The sequence below is a fragment of the Chrysemys picta genome, chromosome 3 (assembly GCF_011386835.1).
Source record: "Chrysemys picta bellii isolate R12L10 chromosome 3, ASM1138683v2, whole genome shotgun sequence".
Lineage (NCBI taxonomy): Eukaryota > Metazoa > Chordata > Testudines > Emydidae > Chrysemys > Chrysemys picta.
In genome coordinates this window covers 129,630,737-129,651,799 of record NC_088793.1, presented here as the reverse complement: position 1 = coordinate 129,651,799, position 21,063 = coordinate 129,630,737, and the positions used below count along the sequence as shown (strand labels likewise).

General features: G+C 44.2%; 1 protein-coding gene across 1 annotated transcript in view; it reads left to right on the top strand.

The window, feature by feature from the left end:
• The window catches only part of CAPN9 (calpain 9), a 45,128-nt gene extending 28,963 nt beyond the window's left edge, over nucleotides 1-16,165 (top strand). The window contains exons 12-20 of the mRNA XM_065588987.1: nucleotides 260-296; nucleotides 2,345-2,425; nucleotides 3,571-3,628; nucleotides 6,961-7,025; nucleotides 8,838-8,906; nucleotides 10,882-10,960; nucleotides 11,480-11,596; nucleotides 13,775-13,833; nucleotides 14,970-16,165. Coding sequence (XP_065445059.1) covers nucleotides 260-296; nucleotides 2,345-2,425; nucleotides 3,571-3,628; nucleotides 6,961-7,025; nucleotides 8,838-8,906; nucleotides 10,882-10,960; nucleotides 11,480-11,596; nucleotides 13,775-13,833; nucleotides 14,970-14,996 — 592 coding nt within the window. The 3' untranslated portion in view covers nucleotides 14,997-16,165. The remainder of the gene's footprint in view (nucleotides 1-259; nucleotides 297-2,344; nucleotides 2,426-3,570; nucleotides 3,629-6,960; nucleotides 7,026-8,837; nucleotides 8,907-10,881; nucleotides 10,961-11,479; nucleotides 11,597-13,774; nucleotides 13,834-14,969) is intronic.
• The last annotated feature ends 4,898 nt before the right edge of the window (nucleotides 16,166-21,063 follow it).

Here is a 21,063-nt window from a genome sequence, read left to right as displayed (position 1 = left end):
CCTGATTTGCCGCTCCGACGCACCGCAGGTTTTGTTTGTTTGTTTGTTTGTTTGTTTTGCTTGGGGGGGCAAAAAAGCCAGAGCTGGCCCTGAGTTTAAGTGATGCAAAGACCTGACCCTCTGCATGGGGATGAATTTCACCCAAAGTGAATAATTTGTTCAGTAAAAATACTATATTTGCTTTTACTTCTGGAAAATTTAAACAGATAGGATCCCCAGCAAAGTCCTTTGTTATTGAGTACGTTTTTGTTTCCCTCAGGGATGTGGATGAAAACGTTGACATTAATCTCCCAGAGGTAAATCTACAGAGCTAAAATAAGGACTGGATAATTCAGCATAATCCAATATGCTCCATTTCTATTTTTTCATTTCATTTGAATTTTATGAGAATGCCTACCTTGTGTGTGTGAAATCTGCAGTTGTGTTGGGTTTAGTAAAACAACCACAATAATACAATAATAATAATAATAATTCTTCCAATTGTTTGCTGATAAGCAGCTGAAATCAGAAAGAAATTAAGGGCTGGCTCCTCAGCTGGTATAAATCAACATAGCTACTGAAATCAATGGACCTGAGCCGATGTGCACCAGCTGAGCATCTAGCCATTAGCAGCATTACACAGTTAGGGGCACAGAATCTATTCACACTCAAACATGCACACGTATTCTCAGAACATTTTGGGGTCAGAAGCTTGATATTGCATTTTCATAAAAATGATTAGACAATTTTTGCTGTTGATTTTTAATTAAGCTGATTTTTACGCTTAAAAAAAAATCTGACAGGCAGCCCTTGAACCACTTTGTAGTCACTATATTTGGGTATTGACTAAGGCTGGGTCTACACTACCTGCCTGAATCGGCGGGTAGAAATCGACCTCTCGGGGATCGATTTATCGCGTCCCGTCGGGACGCGACAATCGATCCCCGAATCGACGCTCTTACTCCACCAGCGGAGGTGGGAGTAAGCGCCGTCGACGGGAAGCCGCGGAGGTCGATTTTGCCGCCGTCCTCACAGCGGGGTAAGTCGGCTGCAATACGTCGAATTCAGCTACGCTATTCACGTAGCTGAATTTGCGTATCTTAAATTGACTCCCCCCTGTAGTGTAGATGTAGCCTAAGCTAGATCTTGTTCACCTTATTCCTGCAAATAGTCCCACTGATTGCAGTGGAGATACTTGCGGAAGGAAAGTAAGCCAAGATTCAGCTTTGCATCTCTTTGGCATTATTTCACTCAGTTTTCCCCTTGCTTCCAGAGACTGGGTAACAAATTGAGCTTTACATTTCCAGATTCTCAAGGTCACAGTCATTAGTGATGTACATCTATTCATCTAACCTAGGTATTAAAGTGCCTGCCATGTGGCATCTGAATGGCAGTAAATAAATGGTGGGCTAAGTGTCATATTGGGTGTATATTGGTCAGAAAAATGAGTGTAAGTGTCAAATCAACGTAACTTCCACCATGTTGGCATTCAGTGGATATACAGTAACTTCTTATTCTATGGCAGCATTGGGCACAGTGCGGGACCGTCCTCACTTAGCTGATTCTCCTTCTGTGCACACCCTTCCAGTACATGGGCATGCAAGTTGCACTCATTTTGCACAGCCACTGAGTGCCAAAGCAGGGCAAGTTACACTACTTTGCTGCCTACATCTATTTTATAATCAACTTACACCCAGCCTTGTATTTCACACAGCAGTTAATATCACCACTGAATTTGGCCCAGAGACTTCCATGACAGTTGCACCTGTTTATCCCAGGCTTCACTTGGCTGAACGTGGTTATAAAATAGAAATCTGATAGTTTTGAGGCAGTGTAGCATTGGAGGCCACCAATGGCCAGTTGTTCAGCTCCAGTGCTCTGCCTGCTCCTTAGCCCATGCTATTGTGTACTCCTATCGGAAATGAAAGGTGAAAATTTCTAAGACATTGGGTGCCCGGGAGGGTTAAATTTTTCATACAAAATACACCTTTCAGATTTTGTTATATCTATTTCAAGATGCATAGCACTCCCCAGTGGGCTGAAAGAATGGCTGGCTTGCTTAATTGTTACCCTGCAATTGCAGGGGCCTCAAGCATCGGTGCATCTCAGTTTCTCCTGTTCTCTGCCTGTGACACATCATGATTTTGTTTCCTATGGGCTGTAATACTTGGATCTCATTTCTGTGGTTGGGTTTAGTGTGTGGGTGCCGGCTGTGTCACTGCCTTATGATATACAGGAGGCCAGACTAGATGATCTGTTGCTCCCTTCTAGTCTTAAACTGTGTTACTGTGACTGTTTCTCATAATCTGTGTGCAAGAACCAATGTTAGCTCTCTGATAGTTTTAACGTCTCCCTGTTCTTGTAGCCCCCTAAACCAACCCCACCGCAACAAGAAACCGAAGAAGAAAAACAGTTCCGGGCATTGTTTAAACAGGTTGCGGGAGAGGTGAGTGCGTACTCAGAACGCTTTTAGCTTTGTCTTATGGTGATGACTATGATCTAATGTCATGCTTCAGGGCTTTAGCTGGTCCCCTGAGGGGGTCAGTAAGGAAGTTTTCCCCCAATACACACTTGTAATCTGGGGGGAGGGGGCCTTACCTTCCTTTGACACAGCAGAGATCTGCCACAGGGAGAGACGTGATTCCAGCTGGGGTGGGCCGGTGCTCTGAGGTGGTGCAATCAGGCTGGTAAGTCTTGTTCGTATGATCACCAGATTTTGGGTCAGGAAGGAATTTTCTCCCAGGTCAGATTAGCAAGGAAACTGGGGGAGAGGGTTACCTCCTCTGCAGCATGGGCCATGCATCACTTGCCAGATTCATCTGCGTGTATCTCAAACCCAATCAATTCCCTGGCATCACAGGGGCCTTGGGCAGTGGTCTTTCCTGTTCTTTGCTTGTGGCACACAATAGTTTTGTCTCCTGAGGGCTAAAATGCTTTAGTTTAACTGACATCATTGGGCTCAACATAGGGGTATTTGGATGAAGTTTAACGGCCTGTGAAGTGCAGGAGTTCTGATGATCCCTTCTAGCTTTAAACTTTATGAACTATAAAAATCATGAATGTTTTACAAAAACTGGTTTGGGAACAACCTTATGTAGCTGAAAAATATATTTTTGTTGTCACATAAATCCACGTGAAGTGAAAATTCAGGGTTCCATATATAATATGTTTACTTGCAGTATATGTTCAGCCACTAGATGTCTCTGTGTCCTTTATAAAGTTCCTAACCGTGTGGTCCCTGGTAAACAAAGGAGACAATACTAGAACGCAAGCTGTGAGGGAGCCTGTTTGTGTCTGAAGCTGCAGTTACTTTGTTTGAATAAACACCTCCTGTTTGAGAAGAACTGTGATTCCATGTAGCATGTCAGTGAGCAGCTCAGTTGTATTTTGCCATCTCCTCCTTTTTTTTAGTCCTTCTGTTGTTTGTGTGATTCACTATTTCTTGGATTTCAGCAGCAAGCTGTGAACCCAGTAACAGTAGTGCAGTAGAGTTTTGTGATTGTCAGATGGATATTTGCATTCTGTTAGGTTTTCAATATGTCTGAATCTAGACACCCAAAAGTAACAGCTGCTTTAATTTCTCAACTCTAGGACATGGAGATAACTGCAGAGGAACTTGAATATGTTCTGAATGCTGTATTAAAAAAAGGTAAGTGTTAATAACAACTTTATTTGCACTTATATAGCAGCTTTCATCCAAGGACCTCAAAGGGCTTTATAAAAGTGGATATTATCCCCAATTTACAGATGGGAAAACTGAGGCACTGCCTAGTAACTTGCATAATGTCACACAGCAAGTCAGTGGCAGAGTCGGGAACAGAACCCAAGTTCCCTGACCTAACTCCTAGCCTAAGCTATCTCCCAACAAAATCCATCTCAGATCAGTGATGCCAGTTCCCGACTCTGGAGAAAGAAGATTGTCTTATGGCTAAGGCAGTGGACTGAGACTCAGGAGATCCTGCCTCTACCATAGAATCTCTGCATAACCTAGGCTAAATCATTTAATCTCTCAGTTCCCCATCCATAAAATGATATCATAAACAAATGATAATAATAGTTACGAAATAGTGACAAAACCAAAGAAGAAATTGTGAAAAGTACAAAGTCTATGTGTATCCTCCTGAAGAAAATGAGACTTAATGAGTTACTGGGAGCAGTACTGATGTTCTCTGGTTTTCTGGGGCATCTAAATTTCATGTGGCTTTCTGATTCTTAAAATAGTCAGGGAAAAGGAAACTTCAAGCCATTCTCCACAATACAAACAGCAGCTTGTGTTTATATTTGATGGGAGTGTGCAGGAAGTCGGTGTGTGCTCATCTCAGCAAGTGCTCCATTCACTGAATAGCATCAATGCGCGCTAAACATCTGCTCATGCACAAGGCTCACTGGGTCCACAAAATGAGAACATAAACACAGCTGCTGTTATTTTCTTCCTACCTGTAATTACCTTGTAGCTTCCAGTGTGACAGTGTTCTTCACTTTCCATCCTCAGCTGTTCTGTAGCTCTGCAGAGCACTGTTACACAGTTGTTTGGTTTCAGCCCACAAGTGGCTTAACTTCAGTAGAATGACCATATTTTCCCAAAGGGAAAATGGGACACCACACTGGGCCGGCCCAAGACCCGCTCTCAGCCCCCTGCAAGCCCCCTTGTCCAGCCCTCCCTTCCTCTTGCCTGTGCAGGGCTGGCCCGAGGTCTCCCTCTCCCCCCACACACATGCGGTGCCAGCCCGACCCCCCTCTGCCACCCGCCTGCTTGGGGCTGGCCTGAAGTCCTCCTCTATCCCTGCCCGCCTGGGGCCAGCCCAAGGCCCTCCTACCTCCTGCATGTGGGGCCGGCCCAAGACCCCCTACCACCAACCCGCGCGGGGCTGGCCTGGCCTGGCCCGATCCCGAGACCTCCCTCCCACGCAAGGCTGGCATTGCCGCTTGCTCCCTCGCGCCCCCCCCCCCATTCCTCTGCACCCTGTTAAGGATTGCACCCCACTAAGGGTCACACCCACTTTTTTTGGAAAAACTGGGCATTTGTCCAGTTTACTTTTGCCAACTGGTTATCAGTTGGCAAGAATAAAATGGACAAATGCCCAGTTTTGCCAAAAAAGTCTGGATGACCAGGACAGGGCTTAAAAAAGGGAGTGTTCTGGCCAAAACAGAACATATGGTCACCCTACACTTTGGTGATGCATGAAGTGGCCTCTGTATAAGAAGGGATAAATTCTGCTCCCAGTTACACTGATGTGAATCCTGAGGGACTCACTTGAAGTCAGTGGAGTCACTCCAAATTTACACCACAGTAACCAAGAACAGTATTTGACAATATGCAGTGTGGATTACAGAGGCCTATTTTGTTTGTTAATCATCTTCTAAGGTTTGTTGGGCACTGTGGGATACTTTGAAGAAGCATGCTTAGCAACGCGTCACCCATTTTTCTGGTCTCCAGTTGTTCTGGTGCATCTGCTGCTGTGCACTTTGTTACCATCCTGTGGATCTGGGCTCAGCACTTTCAGGAATAGCCCATCCTCAACCTCCAGCTATGCTCCTTTTGGGTATTATGCAGGCTATGGGGAGGGAGCAAGGGCTCGTTGTGTTGAAGCTGGTGAACGTCTTGCCACACTCTGCAGTTTTAGGTGTAGTTCAGCACATTTTCTCTTCCACTTAACTCAGGATTGAGCCCATACAGCCCAGATCCTCAAAAATACTTAGGCACCCAACTGCCACTGATTTAATGGGAGTTATGAACCCATATTTTTGCAGATCTGGGCCTGTGACTATCTGTGGCAGGCCAAACAATAACAAAAAGGCATGCCCATGAAGGTTAGAAACAGAAGGAAAAAAACCTCCCCCTGCCCAGGGCTTTGGTCTGACTCATCAAACAAGTAGCACAAAGGACCTCCAGTTACTTTAGAAATTGTAGACCCTCCTCAGAAGAGTTTGCCTCCAAAACAAAATGGGTTCAGCTGCCTATAGCATGCCTTGCCCGGACCAGGATTCCAAACTAGTTGCCAGGGAAACAACATTTCCCAGAAATTCCAACCCCTCAATCCCAGAGCAAGGCCAGTTTGGAATTACCCCAGTCCGTTCTAACCACCAAAGGAGAGGAGAGGTCTGGCACCCACTGCTTATAGGGCTCCCATCTCAGGGCCTATGTGCTGAGTCAGCAGTGTGGTGTTCTACAAATCCCAGCTCACCTCCCCAAGACGACTTCCTCCCTTCACTGACCACATCCACTGCTCCATAGATATTTTAAAACGTCACAGCTGGGATGGGGTAGTGCTGGCTTACAGGTCTCGCAAATCTTCAATGGCAGATGCATCCTGTTACACTATTATACTACTATGATTCTGATTGGTTGGTTCCCTCCCCCTCATCATGAAAACACTGGAAATCAAAATGTTTAATATTTGTGTTAAAAGGTAAAATGTTATCTAAAGTAAATTCTAAGGGACTGATCCAACACCCAGTGAAGTCAATAATGGTGGGTCCCAACAGACTCCCAGTGACTGCATTGAGCTTTGGATCAGGCAATAATTTTTTAATGGCTAATTCAAAAGTATGTGTGACACCCGTTAAGACAACAATAAATACATAAAATATATGGACGTACAGTTTTTAAACTGTGATTCTATCAGCTCTACTCTGCATCATCAATATGATGAGATGATCAATCCCTGCTTGACTGTTAATAATGTCATTTTATTATATTTAAAATTTTTAAAGAATGTTTACAAAGCTAGTCCTGCAGCTCTTACTCTCTTGAGTAGTACTATTGAATGAGATTTTAACTGACGTCACTGGAGGTTTCTCATGTGAGTAGAGGCAGCAGAGTTGGCCTCCAAGTGAATTACTCTTTCGGAATTACAGGTAGTGGTCACAGGAGTATCTTTGGAACTATATCTTACTTTTTTCCATTGTTAATTTTTTAGACTTTAAGTTTATGCCCAATGACTTTATTTCTTATTTAACTTGATTGTTATGCTTTTTCAGCAAAGGACATCAAGTTTGAGAAAGTGAGCCTCATGACATGTAGAAACATCATCTCTCTTATGGATGTATCCTTTCAAATAAACGCTAATGTGAATTCTCCGCGGTCACACTGGCACTGAATGTATGCAAGTGCCCTGGGGGATCTTTCTCATCCCCAATACTAGACATGAGTGCAATATTGTGATATAGTGGAGGTACACGAAGCACAACAAACAGATGGTGTCAAAATTGTATTCCAGCTTTTATTATAGAAACTTAGAGCGGGACTTTTCAAAAGCATTCAGATTTTACCATAGACTTCAGTGTAGTCCCTGGCTGAGCTCTTCTGAAAATCTCACCCATTTTATTTATATATAAGATGTTGCTATGTCAACTACTGGGCAGCAATCTGAAAAACCTGGAAATGACTGTCAATCAGATCCTTGTGCTCCAAAAGGTGGAAATCCAGTCCTTTACAACTGCCTGATCACTACTGAAGCTTCCTAGAATAGCTTCTTCCCTTGTATAGGTACTTTGCTGAGCCTGCTCCCCTGATAGCTGGCCATTTAATATTGCAGACCAAGCACCCACAGCCCTAACATGGCAGCTGGCTGCTGCTTGTATCTGTCTCCTATCCAGCTAGTAAGTTCTCCTCTTTTGTTTTTGTTTCTCCAGCCCTTGTTATTTGTGGCACCTCCTCACAAATATTTGCAATAAAAGCCCAAACAAAACAAAACTGCCTCTAGTTTGAGATTCAAAACTCAGCCCAGGCTAGTCAAAAATGGGTGTTAAGATTTGTGAGGCTCTCAAGCAAATCTGCCCAGTTTTGAATAAAACCTGGGACCATTTATTCTTTTGCTGAATAGTGGAAAGTACCACTCTACAGAAGATGGCAGCTTCTAAAACTACTCTGGCCTAAGTTTTCAAACCTGAGTGTGTGAAGTTCAGCACCCAAATCCACACTTAGGCATCCAAGTAAGTGGTCTGATTTTCAGAGCTGCTTGAGCACCTTTACAATCCTGTAGGAGCTGTGGGTGCTCAGTGCCTCTTCAAATCAGGCCACCCATTGAGGGGCTTGTGTAGGGTGTAGCTGCCAGACTTCAGGCAGACCCAGATTTGAACACGGTGGCCCGTAGGAACGCTTGCTGCATTGGTAGCCATTAGGAGGGCTCTCTCCTCAAAAATTAAGATAAAATGTTGAGACGAGGTGGAAGTAGTAGTCATCACCAGCCAAATCCTGGTGCCCTCACTCATGCAAAATTTCTGAGTAAGGGCCCCATCCTGTGATGGACTTAGCACCTCCTGGGAGGTTCTTCTGAGTATCTCAGCTCCCATTAAAATCAGCACTTTGCAGGATCAGGGCCCTAAGGACTGAGGGAGCCCTGACAGGATTTCCCCACATGTGAGAAAGAGGCAAGTTCTAACAAATCTCGATTCCCCTCTATAAAAAGTACCTCAGCTGTCTATAGCAACTGTCTCAAACACCAAGGCCAGGTTCTGCCACACTCACTCTACAAGTAGTTCCATTGGTTTTTGACTGACTCCAGGTAGCAGAATCTGGCCCAAAAATAGCAATACTGATAATGCAGTGGCTGAGCAATTCACATAAAATATGGTAGCATTTTTTATCAGGTAATTTAATTCTCTGAATCATTCCTATCCAATTGGAATCCAAAGCTGTTCTTGCTTTGGAACAGTGTTCTCCCAACATTACTCAGCAGAGACATCACACAACGTTCTAGATTTCCAACAGCAATCATTGCAATTGTTTGCTCTCAACAGCATCATAGGCTTCCTAGTGTAGATATTGTTATCTGAGTAAAGGAATGACTGGTAGATTTGGACAGAACATGGGATTTCACTTAACCAGTATTTTTCCTTAATGTGGGTTTTACTAGTCCAGTGGTAATGGGAAACTGGAATTTAATGAGTTCAAGATTTTCTGGGACAAACTAAAGAAGTGGCTGGTATGTGACTGTATTCATTATTTTGAGTCTTTATCATTGGAGTTTTTTAGGAAAATGTCAGACAAACACATTTCAGAGATGGTCTAGATATACTTGATTCTGCCACAGCACAGGATGAACTACTAGGTGTCTTCTTAAGGTTCCCTTCCAGCCCTATATTTCTATGATTTTCAGAGATAAAAAATCTAATGGCATATGTCTTCAAAAACACAAAATATTGATTAAAAACACAAGCTCTTAAAAATATGTGTTTTCCTCTGGGAAGTATGACCAATTTTTAGTTTTCCATTGCCCCAAACTGGAATGGTTTACTGAAAATATCAGTGATTTTGGTAAGCTAAGAAACTATGTTTGAGGTAATGAATTTCAGAAATGTGCTTTAATAGGAGGCCAATCAAAATAACACCTGAGGGTTCTATTCCTATTGTTTCACACAAGAAGAAAATGCTGACTTCTGATTAGTGGAAAATAGTCATGTGATGAAGTATGAGGTTTTCCATTGTTTATCTCCTCAGCAGTAAGCAATACTGAGGGTCTGGAACAATGTTAGCCAGTTAGGCTCCAGTTCTGCAAACACACATCACACTTTACTACCATGAGCAGTCCCTTTGAAATCAATGACACTATTACGGTAGTAAAGTTAAGCATGTGAGTATGTTTGCAGGATTGCATATCAAGGCACAATAATTGTTTTCTCATGGGTCATTAATAATCTTCTCTGAATTTATGCTCCATCCAAGATGTGATCATTGCAATTTTCTGCTTCCTGGATTTTTCATCCAAAGTTTCAATTGTTTTTCTGGGTCACTTCACTTCATCAGTCCTTTAATACAAATGTTTGATTTTTTTTAAACTGATACACTTAAGAAATGCATGCTCCCAATGGAGAGATTTCCAGATATTTCTGATTAAAACATTCAGAGTGAATATAACAATGGATATAAGTAATTCACAATTGAATGAAGATCGATATATCCTGTCCTACAAGGAAAATGTGGAACTTTACTTCAGCTTGATAAACATTTAATTTCTGGGTCAAACCTTGATCAGTGTTGCCAATTCTCATGATTTTATTGTGAGTTCTCAGATATGTGTTGCTTTTCTTAATTCTCCAGTCTCTCCAGTCTCTGAAGGCACCCCTACCTCCAAGAGATCCCCCAAACCCACTGTCACTGCAACCCCCCAGACACCCCCAAGCCCCACTGACTGTCCCCCACTCCCGAGACCCCCCCCAAACCCCACTCTTACTGCCTCCCCAGTCCCTATTCCCAAAGAGACCCCCAACTCCATTGAATCTCACTGCACTCCAGCCCCCTATTCCCAAATAGACGCCACTGAATTTCACAAAGCCCCCAGACCTCCCCCCTCTCACAATATATTTTGTTTTAGTAATTTGCATTATACAAATAGGTATACATACCTTACTGAGCTAAAAATTGCATGTGTTGTGTATTATATGTATGCAAAAATTGTGAATTGTCCGTATCAAGTGCATGAAAATTAACTTTGGGCTAAGATTGAGATAGACACTCCCCCCTCACCCTTTACTTCTTTCAGACCACTTTAAGCACGGCCTCTCTCACACACACATGCACGCACACATAAAATACTCAGCAAAAAGTTTTGGATGGTTTCACATACTCCTTTTATCTTAGGTGGGGGCTCACCCTTGCAGTTATGTTATTTGAAGAGTGAGTTCACACCTACTGATCTCAATGAGGTTTTAACTCAACCCATAACAACTTTCACTCAGCTCATAACAAATATGATCGAGACAGCTTGATCCCAAATATACTCTCAGTTACACAGCCAGATTAGATCCAGACCAAAGTCCCTTCAACTTCCTTAAATGTTTGTGCTAAATCAAGAGTTTTAAAGATAGGCATCTAGAACATGAAACATCATTGTTTTATGTGCTACAAATACATGAGATTTGTTAACTTACTAAATGCTGAATGTCTACATTTCCCCCCAGAGTATCTATGTTCATTTTGATTCTGATCATTCCGGCACCATGTCCTCCTATGAGCTTCGTAGTGCCCTAACAGATGCAGGTAAGATTAATGGAGATAGCCTATCTCCTAGAACTGGAAGGGACCTTGAAAGGTCATTGAGTCCAGCCCCCTGCCTTCACTAGCGGGACCAAGTACTGATTTTGCCCCAGATCCCTAAGTGGCCCCCTCAAGGATTGAGCTCACAACCCTGGGTTTAGCAGGCCAATACTCAAACCACTGAGCTATATTCAATTTATGTTGGAAAAACAGAAAAACTATGGGGCAGATCCTCGACTGGAGACTGAACTTTCACTGACACAGGAACAATTTGTAGTGTGAAAACTGTCAGAATTTCTTATTTCTGAATTCTACATCTATTTTAGATGAAAACCAGTTTGCAGTCAGCTTAGTTTCTGCTAGAGGCAGGGAATCAGTCCATAGAGTACTTCCCCTCTAACAAATTTTCAACAAATAACTAGATATTTATTAAAGTCTCACAGATTTCTTTTCAGGTCAGTTAGGTTGCTGCTGCTTCTTCATTATTTATTTGTTTGTTTGTTTGTTTGTTTATTTTTAAAGGATTTCAACTCAATAATTACCTGCTGCAGCTGATTGTCCTCAGATATTCTAATGACCAGTTCCAGATTGATTTTGATGACTTCCTAAACTGCTTAATTCGCCTAGAGAATGCAAGCCGTGAGTATCCACTTTTGCTGAAATCATATGTGTAACACACTCACAAAGTTTGGGTTATGTTCCTGGTAAAGGCTGGTCCACTAAGGGATAACAGTCCACTGCTAAAAGCAGCTAGTGGAGTTACTTCTCTAGCTCAAGTTCTAGAGGTCTGCCCAATGATCTTGAAGGCCCCAATTTCAAATGCTGTCAGTGATCCATGTAAGGGATTATTAGACATACACATGTGTTGACATTACACACTTTTAAACTATTTGTTTGGGTTTTTGACTGAAAAATATAACCCACAATACAGCTATGAATTCTGGCTCTCGATTCATTTGCATGCAGGGGTCTTTCTCTGTCCAGACTAATAGCAATTAAAAGGGTTGGGTAAATCAGCCTCTGATTAAAGTGATCCTCTGACCGTGGCTCAAACCTTAGACCAAACCCAACCCCTTTATGGGGATCAAAAACAGTTTAGTTAACTTTTTTAAACAATATTATTAAGTTTTTTGCTTCTTTCTCCTTTCGGGTTCCAGCCTGTGCTGGAAATTGAAGGGTCAAAACACAGCAAGGGAGTAGGTATTTCTGCTATATTCCCACTATACGTTTTTAGAATCAGGAAATGCAGATAGCCTGGATATAATTCAGACATTACTTACTCCTGGGGGAATTCTGTGCCACTGCGCATGCACAGAATTTATGCCCCCTGCAGATTTCTTTGCTTCCCCACAGAAAAATGACTTTCTGACGGGGAAGCAAAGGGATGCCACAAGAGCGGTCATGTGACCCTCCCCAACAGTATGTTTTGGGTGCCCAGGGCAACCGTCAGAGAGGTAAATCACTGTGGGGCAGGAGGTGGGACTGGGGAAGACTCGGCTGGTGGTTCCTACCTTGCGCCGAGCTCAGCTGCTAGTCTGGCCTAGGCTAGGCTGGGGAGGATGGGACTTCCTCTTCCCCTGCACAGCATCCGGGGCCAGGTCAGACCCACCGCTGCAGGAAGCTCTGCAACACCCCCCCCCTTTCCTGCATCCATTGCTCCTCAGCTGCAGGGGAAGGGATCCCTGTACAGGGAACTGCTCCCCCATCCGCCCAACCCTCGTGCATCCAGACCCTCTCGTACCCAGACCCTCCGGCCAAGCCTCACCCCCCTGCACTCAAAACCCCCCCAATAAGCCCCACTCCCCCTGCACCTGGACATCCTGATGAGCCACCCTCACCCAGATCCCCACTCCGCTGAGCCTCAATCAGTTGCACGTGGATCCCCAGCATCTGGACCCTCCCCAAGTCCCCCCACACCCAGGCCCCCCTGCCAAGCTCTATCCCCTCCACACCCAGACTCCCCCCCCCCCCGCTGAGCCCCACCCACCTTCACCTGGACCCCCCCTGCAGAGTCCCATTACCATTGCACCCTGAACCCCCCAACAAGCCGCTGTGCATGCAGATCCCCTCCACACCCAGATACCTCACTGAGCTGCTCGGACCCAGATTGCCCCACACAGAATCCTCTCAACCCACACCTGGATCCCTCCACACTAAGCCCCTCCATATTTGGATCCTGCCTTGGTGAGCCTGCCTCCCACACTTGGTGCACCTGGCATTGAGGGGCAGGGCCCTGGGGTGTATCTGGGGAGGGCCCAGTCCTTGCACTATGTCAGGGTTGGGTTCAGCCTCACCGCTGAGTCCATGTCCTGGGGGGAGGGGAGGAGACCTGCATAGTGATCTTACACCTCTGTGCCGCCAGTGGGCTGTGCTCCCCAATACCATGCTGGAGTCTCCACATTTATTTGACAACTAAAAATTTACTGAATTTTGCAGAATTTTAAAATATTGTGCACAGAATTTTAATTTTTTTGGTGCAGAATTTTTAATTTTTTGGCACAGAATGCCCTCAGGAGTAAGACGTGTATCCAAACATCTGGGTGTGTCTCACATCCAAACAGCCAACTTTGGATTAATTTCTGAAGTCCATGCTCAGACAAAAGACCCAGTGAAGTCAATGGTCATTTTGCCTTCACAAGGACTTCAGTTTTCAACCCATTCTAAGGGTTCACTTGTGATCTAAGCCTTTATAGAAAGCCAGATCCTTCCTCTCTAAGGAACAGACACAAATGGTACTTCACAGTGGGACAGGTTGCTTATGTGCATGAATGTGAATGGGGACTCTGTATAACTATGATGTCCTGATGTTTATTTCAGGGATATTCCTGGCACTAAGTAAGAAAAACAGAGAATTCATTAACCTGAATATAAATGAGGTATGATCCTAACTTCATATAAAAACTGACAACCTGGAAATCTGCTCTAGAACTTTGTCACATTTTAAAAATTGGGAATAATCCTGGCCCTAGTGAATTCAGTGGGGGTTTTGCCATTGACTTCAGTGGAGCCAGGATTTCACCGTTTCTGCATAACTCTGTCTCCTCCAAGCTGATTTCCCACCTTTTCGCACCATTTCATATTCACTGCTCCCTTTCTCTCCTCTTTCTGGGTTCTCTCCTCCTTACTCTCTCTGGGCACAATTCACTGCTGGGGTAAATGGGTGCAGTTGATTGGAGCAAAATGCCTCCTGGTTCTTCCTAAGTCATTGAGGATCCATCCCACCCTTTACTGTAGGCTGTGCCTGACAGGCAGCTGCTGCGCTTTGTGCTCTTGTTACTGTGCTGATCCGTATCTTCTCATTGTTTCCTTGTGCTCCCCCCGTCTGTCTGTTGTGCCCATCTGTTCTCCCTCATTTCACACTTCAATTATTATGAGCTCTTTGGGGCAGGGCCCATCTGGTTGTTAGATTGTGGTACATTGCCTAGCAGAATGGGAATGGAAGCCTTTAGGTGCTACCACAGTATAATAATAAATAATAATAATAATAAATAATCTAATGCTTAGAGATCTACAATGCATTCCTTTTTTAACTAAAGACCTTAATGTTGAACAAGTTCCATGTGTGGGGGAGGTGTGCGTTCAACTTCTGTCCCTGCTACTGGGAATTATTACATTTTTCTTTTTTGGCATCCCAAGATTTCTTTCCTTGTAATAATTGGACTAAAATGTTACTCTTATTTACACTGTTGTAAATTCAGAGTGACTCCAGCAAAGTCAACTGAGTTACTTCAGATTTACATGTGTAGGTGAGAGAAGAATTTGTCCTGTTGTCTTTCTTTTAGTCATGAAGTGCTTGAATCTCGCCATTAAATTTGCTAACAAATATTGGTATTAACTACAACTAAACTAGAGCACTAGCTCATTGGCACGAGAATCAAAATTCCCCTGCATTGTAAGGCACTGATTCAAAACAAGATGGTGCTGTTACAAGGGCCTTTCCTCTGGCACATGGGGTTTGATGGTGGTAGCTGGGATTATCAGTCATAACTTTTGGTCTTTATTTCTCTACTAGTTTATCACCCTGACAATGAACATTTGAAGCTGTCCAACCTGGATTTCAGCAGGATCTCATGATTGTGCCACTCAAACCTCCAACCAAAGAGCTGTTACCCTTGCCATGCAAATGTATACAGGTGCTGTGGTGCAAGGGGAACACGTATTCTTCCCACCCTTTCTCTCCTCCACCACCATTATATTACTGAATAAGATCTTTATGGGATGAAATTTGTTTTATTTTGTATAAAGATTAATATTGATTGCTACAGTGTAAATATGCCTTTGAATGAGGCACGTGCACATTTCAAGCAGCCCGAAACTGACAGTGGTGAGTGACCAAGGCCTTTTATGAAATATAATCGTGTTCAGCCCCAATATACTTATTCGTTGCACCACGGAAACCCACTCGTTAAGAATCCTCATGGTTGCTTGTCTACAGGTTAGCAAAATGCTTTTGAAAGTATAGTAGCCTGCAGAACTTCACTAAAACGGTATTGACTTCCAAGTGGATTTTGCCCAACAAACACTGGGCCAGCATTCTAGAAGAGCATCCCAGAGTGTTACAAATCAGGGAGCACTAGTGGAGTGATAGATTTATTATTAACATTCATCCTGGAACATTTATACCATGGGGGCTGTGATTCTGGCTTGCTCGGAATGATGTTTAATCCAGTGGCTGGCCCTGTCTACAACTCTCACTGAGAAGCAAATTATTTCCTCTGACTCTCCTCTGTTCCATCACCTAATACCAGGCAGACCAAAGTGTATCCCACAAGGCAAATAAGTTTCACACCATTCTACAATGCAGCCAGTAGCTGTGTTCATCTTCAGTATGAATGTGTGGCACCACAGGTGCCAGCATGCAAGTGCCATTCCCTCGCCTTGCAAGTCTCTGCTCCAGCCCGAGCCGCAAGTGCTCAAAGTGCTGTCTACACAGCTATTCTTACAGTGCTAGCATGAACTCTGCTAGCCCAAGTCTGTCAACCTTGGCACGGAGGCTCATTCCCACTCGCTCCAAATTGCTGTGTAGACGTACCATGTCAGTCAGTTTCAGGGTGCAGTGCAGTAGTGTTCAGATAGCTTTGGTGTCCAGTGTTAATTAGAAAATAATAAAGTCAAGGGCCAAGCAAATCTCCATCTGCACGTTCAGGTTGGTTCCCTCTAGTATATCCATAACTTGTATTTGCTTTGTAATAAATCATCTCTGCTGGGTTTGTTTTCCAAATCATTTCTCGCGGCAAAAGAAACATCTGTAGAGCAGCTTCTCCTTTTTGAATGTCCAAGTTCTGTCACACTGACGTAGCCATGGGTTTATTTTTGGAAGTGTGGGGGTCCCACAAACCATTTGGAAAGGGAAATCAAGCTTTAACAAGCATGAGGTTAAAACAATAACATCACTAGGAGTGGTGATGTTTAAAACAGCCCCTTCTCTGACTTTCAATGAATTATCCTGTACCTAGGTAGAAGATGCCTCTGGGGACGCTTACAGAATTTGGTAACCAAGGTATGCAGCCCACGGAGTGTGTATATCTTTCAAATTGTAAGACTTTGTGCCTCTCTGGCAGCCCTGGGAGGAAGTCCTCTAACTTTGGAAAAGTTTGGATTAGGATCTAGAATTCAAACTCTCAGTTTCAGCATTTTTCAGATCTGTGGTTTTAATTCTGCCCACTACAGAGATAGGACATTTGGATCTGGAGTTCTAATAGGGACCTTCAGTTCAGGCCCAACTCTAGCCAACATCCATTCACCCCCACAGTTAAAATCAAACCTACAGCTACATAGCTGACTAGCAAACCTATATGTAGGATCAGCGCTTTGTTAATATTTATTCCTGCCTTGTGTAACATTGTTACTGCCACAATATTATCAAATGGTGCAGAGTAGAGAGAAGTCACACTGAGTGGTATCTTATCTTCACTATATTTGGCTATTTCTCTACCCGGAGCCAGGAGTGTCTTGGGGAAAACAGGCCTGATATGAGAGATTGAGACATGTCAAGGAAGAGCCTAGGATGGCTTTAAAAATATCTCTCTCTGCATTTCAAAAGAAAAAAAAAAAGGCAACATAGAAAGAGACACAAAAAGCTTCCCCCACCCAGTTTGAGACCACGCTTGCTGCTTGAATCGCAAGGCAGCAGAAGAGCTAACAATCGAAACCTTGCTAGTCAACCTAGCTTCCCACACAGTGCTTAACTTGTGCCAGGGCTGAGCCCCGGCACCTCTAAGTTTGGCAGTTCCTAGCCCCGGCCCCCCTAGGCTTAGCGCATCAGTTATGAATGTAAAAGAACTTGCTTCAGCCCCAGCACCTCTTTCGTTACAAATTAAGCACTGCTCCCACACCCAGTTGAACAGACTCTGGATTCTAACTCTCACAGGTTCTTATCTGGCTCCAACACCATCATGTCTGAGCACCTCAGTCTGTATTGTATTTAGCCTCACAACACTGCTGTGACGTACGGAAGTGCCATTATCCCCATTTTACAGAGGAGCACAGAGAAAGCCTAAGGCCCGGATCCTTAAAGATACTTAGGAGACTAGCTGTCCAGCCCACCATTTAGGTGCCACGTCTAGTTTCAAAGCTGCCACTCAGCTGCCACCTAACTTCATAGGTGTCCACATCCCCTAGATGCCTATGTTTCTGCCAGGTGGCGTTTGCAATGCCACGTAAGCGCTGACACCACCTCACAGCTAGCAAGCTGCTCAGAGCGAGGGTTCACTGCAAAGGATCCTGAGCAGAGGGAAGTGCCTGTCTCAGGCCCATCAACCAGGCACCCTAGGTCAGCTCCTTAGGTGCCTACACCCATCTCCTCTCCCCCTCTGTCTCAGCATTTCACTCCTGGATTGCTTCTGTGGCTGCCAGCTTCTGAAAACCCCTTCGTTAGATGCCTACCTCTCCCTGTGTACAGTACGGGGAGCCTGGGTGTCGAACTCAGGGCTGAGACTTCCACTGGCAATCAGGGCGCTTGGGCATAGGCATTGCAAGGCTCAGCAGAGCAGCACCTAACTACCTTGGAGGTTCTGGGCAAAAGGTCACCCATGAAGCCTGTGACAGAGCAGGGAATTCAATCCAGCTCTGCCAAATCCCAGACTACTGCCCTAAGCATTGGGCCATCATCCTCTCTGCATGAGAACGAGGCCCATTCTCAGAAGGGAGAAGTGACCTCACACGTAAAACTGCTGATCACAGCAAATTTTGTAGCTCCCCACAGTTCTTATTGTGATGTCACCTGGGCTGTGAGTGAGACAGAGGGAGATTGTGAGTCCAGCTCCTGATTTTGCTGGCTTTTCTGAAAGGCAGTGTAAGCACACAGCTCTGGCTCTGGCAAACTACTTTGCATAGCTCTGAAGATAATTTGAATATCTCAGTTTCTAATGTGTCAGACACCCAACTTTTTAGCAGCCACTGCCTCATTCTGGTGGCCCTGCCTGGCTGCGGATGGAAGTGCTAATGGAGCTCATCACAGGGATATTTTTATAATTATTTGATTAACAATATTCACATAGCTGCAGTGGTTAGTCAGCAAAATGAGCCTTCCTCCTCCTGCAGAGAGCCCAAAACCAAACCTGTTTATAAAACCTCAAACTGCTGGACGATACCTGAGCTGCCTGCTGCCAACAGAATTTGCTGTCACCTGATTTCTCATGAGCTGAGTTATGTGGTCCTCAAGGCACTCAAAGAAAATGCCACAGTTCCTATAGGGTGACCAGATGTCCCGATTTTATAGGGACAGTCCCAATTTTTGGGTCTTTTTCTTATATAGGCTCCTATTACCCCCCACCCCCTGTCCGGATTTTTCACATTTGCTGTCTGGTCACCCTACAGTTCCTAAAGCATTTGCTAAGTGGTTTTTAAGCAAAGCACACTTCTAAGTTGAAAGGCATAGTATCAACCGGAACGACAATCAATCAACAAAAAAAATTAAAAGTAGGTTCATTCTATGCATGCCCTGGAGTCCCTCTCCCAGTTTTGAGGCATTACAATTACATTGTCTTAGCTTTTAAAATGCTTTGTCCCTCCCCAATTGATGTGTGAAAGAACCATGCAAATATCAGGCGAAACCGGCTAGCTAAAAAGACAGTAGAGAGGAAATAGTGAGGAAATATAATGATTATACTGAAATGCGCTCTAATGCAAAAAGTAACAAACTGGAAAAATAGAGAAACATAATTTGTTTGTTCTAATTTTGCAGTTATCATGAACTGTACATAAAAAATGTCAGACCGAAGTATGACTTTAAAGTTGACAGCACTTCTTTATGAGACCTCCGGGTATTATAAAAAAAGAGGCCAGAAATTACATTGAAATTGAACTCTATAATTGTCTGCAGTTATTTCCAATAACTGAAATGATTAGAGAGAAAGCGAGAATGAGATCACATTGTTTTTAACTGTACACTCAGATTAAAAAGAAGTAGAATCATTCTGTTTGAAAATAAATAATCTCGCTTCTTCTGGAAGCACACCAAAGAGCAAAAGGTGCTTTGCAATGATACCCAGCAACAGCTGGATGCAGGACCTACGGAAATGAAATACTGATGCCTACCAATAGTTCTAAATCCATCAGCTAGCAGTGGTGGTGGCCAGCTAGCTGACCTCTGTGGGCTGTCCTGTGTAACTCACTTTGTAAGCGTGTTATAACTCCATACCAAGAAAGTAATACCAATTCTCACTGGCAGATCCTTATGTGAGCCTTCCAGTGAAATCAACTCTGCATAGGTGCAGGGGTCAGATTGTAGGAATGGGGCCTATTTACCACTTTAAACATTATACACAAAAACAAAAGACCCTTTCCCTCATGAAACTCCCTGCCCATAAAAAAGGCACAATCTCCAGGAGTTTGTGGCACCTTGCTCCCACCTGCCCTTATCTTGGGGAAGCCTTGTCTTGTCTGCCGTGGGTCAGCTCCCCAACTCCACCAGTCGTGGGCAACACAAGCATTTCCCTCTCAGCCTATGCAGGCTCCACTGTCCCTCTGCAGGTTAGTGTTAGGCATGCTCCAGCCCTCCGAGCATCTCCTTGGAGCGTCCAGCCCCTGTGCCACTGGCTGCTCACAGTCTCCTCGTAACCCCAGATACATCCAAACGGTCATTTGAACTTTACTCATAAACTGGAACACACACCCCCTCCTGCTGCGTGTGCCTTTCGGCAGATTTCACAGTCTCATCTCGATTTTGCATGCTTGATTAGTTGCTGGCTCCATACGCAAATAGACTTGTAGTGTGACACACACACAATGACCAGCCAGAGAGAGAAGCATCTACTACCCCCTGCCTGTCCCAGGCATGTCACCTCCTTCTGATGGACAGTGGGCTATTGGCTCTCAGTAGAGACCTTATATTCCACCTTCTGGTGAATTATTGTCCATATACTTGACCTGGGGGGAATCCCTGTATAACGCTGTGCCCCCTGTGCTCTCTGCCAGTTGGCACAAAGAGGTTCCTGGGTCAGGCTGATGTTGTAACTTGATTATTTGTCCTGCAGCGCACAGACAGAAGGGTGGCTTCTGAGCCCATTCCAGCTTGAAAACAGATTGTCTGGTGCCACAGTGCAATGGATTTGCCATGTTACTTCATATCCTGGAGCATGTTGTGTGACTGAAATAGAAATGGGGTCAGTGATTAATCGGGCAGCTCTCAGTCACAGCCACCATATGTTGATAGGGCGGATGGACGGTTTACAAATATATATCCTCTGGAAAAGAACTTATTGAAAGTTCTAGCAGGACACAATTCCCAGGCCAGTTAGAACAAGAGTAACTAGACCTAGACTCTTTCAGAATTGAGAGTGTTCTTTACGGAGGCTAATATTCCTAGCATTCGGATGTCTGGTCCAAAATGTGTGTGACTAGATAGTTCTAAATCTAAATAAGGGATTTGAAGGCTCAGACAATAGTGGCCTGACAGATTTTTTGTGTCAAGGGTGTACCATACATGGGTGGTATGGGCGACATAGTGAAGATATTTGAGGGAGAAGGGGTCAAGCAGTCAATCAAGGCTGGAGGAGCCAATGGAGAAGGCTGACAATGCACTCTAGTAACAGTGGATCGGTCAAGGGGAGCTAAATTGTGAGAGGCTTTGAAAATAAGCATGAGAAGCTTGCATGTGCTCCAGT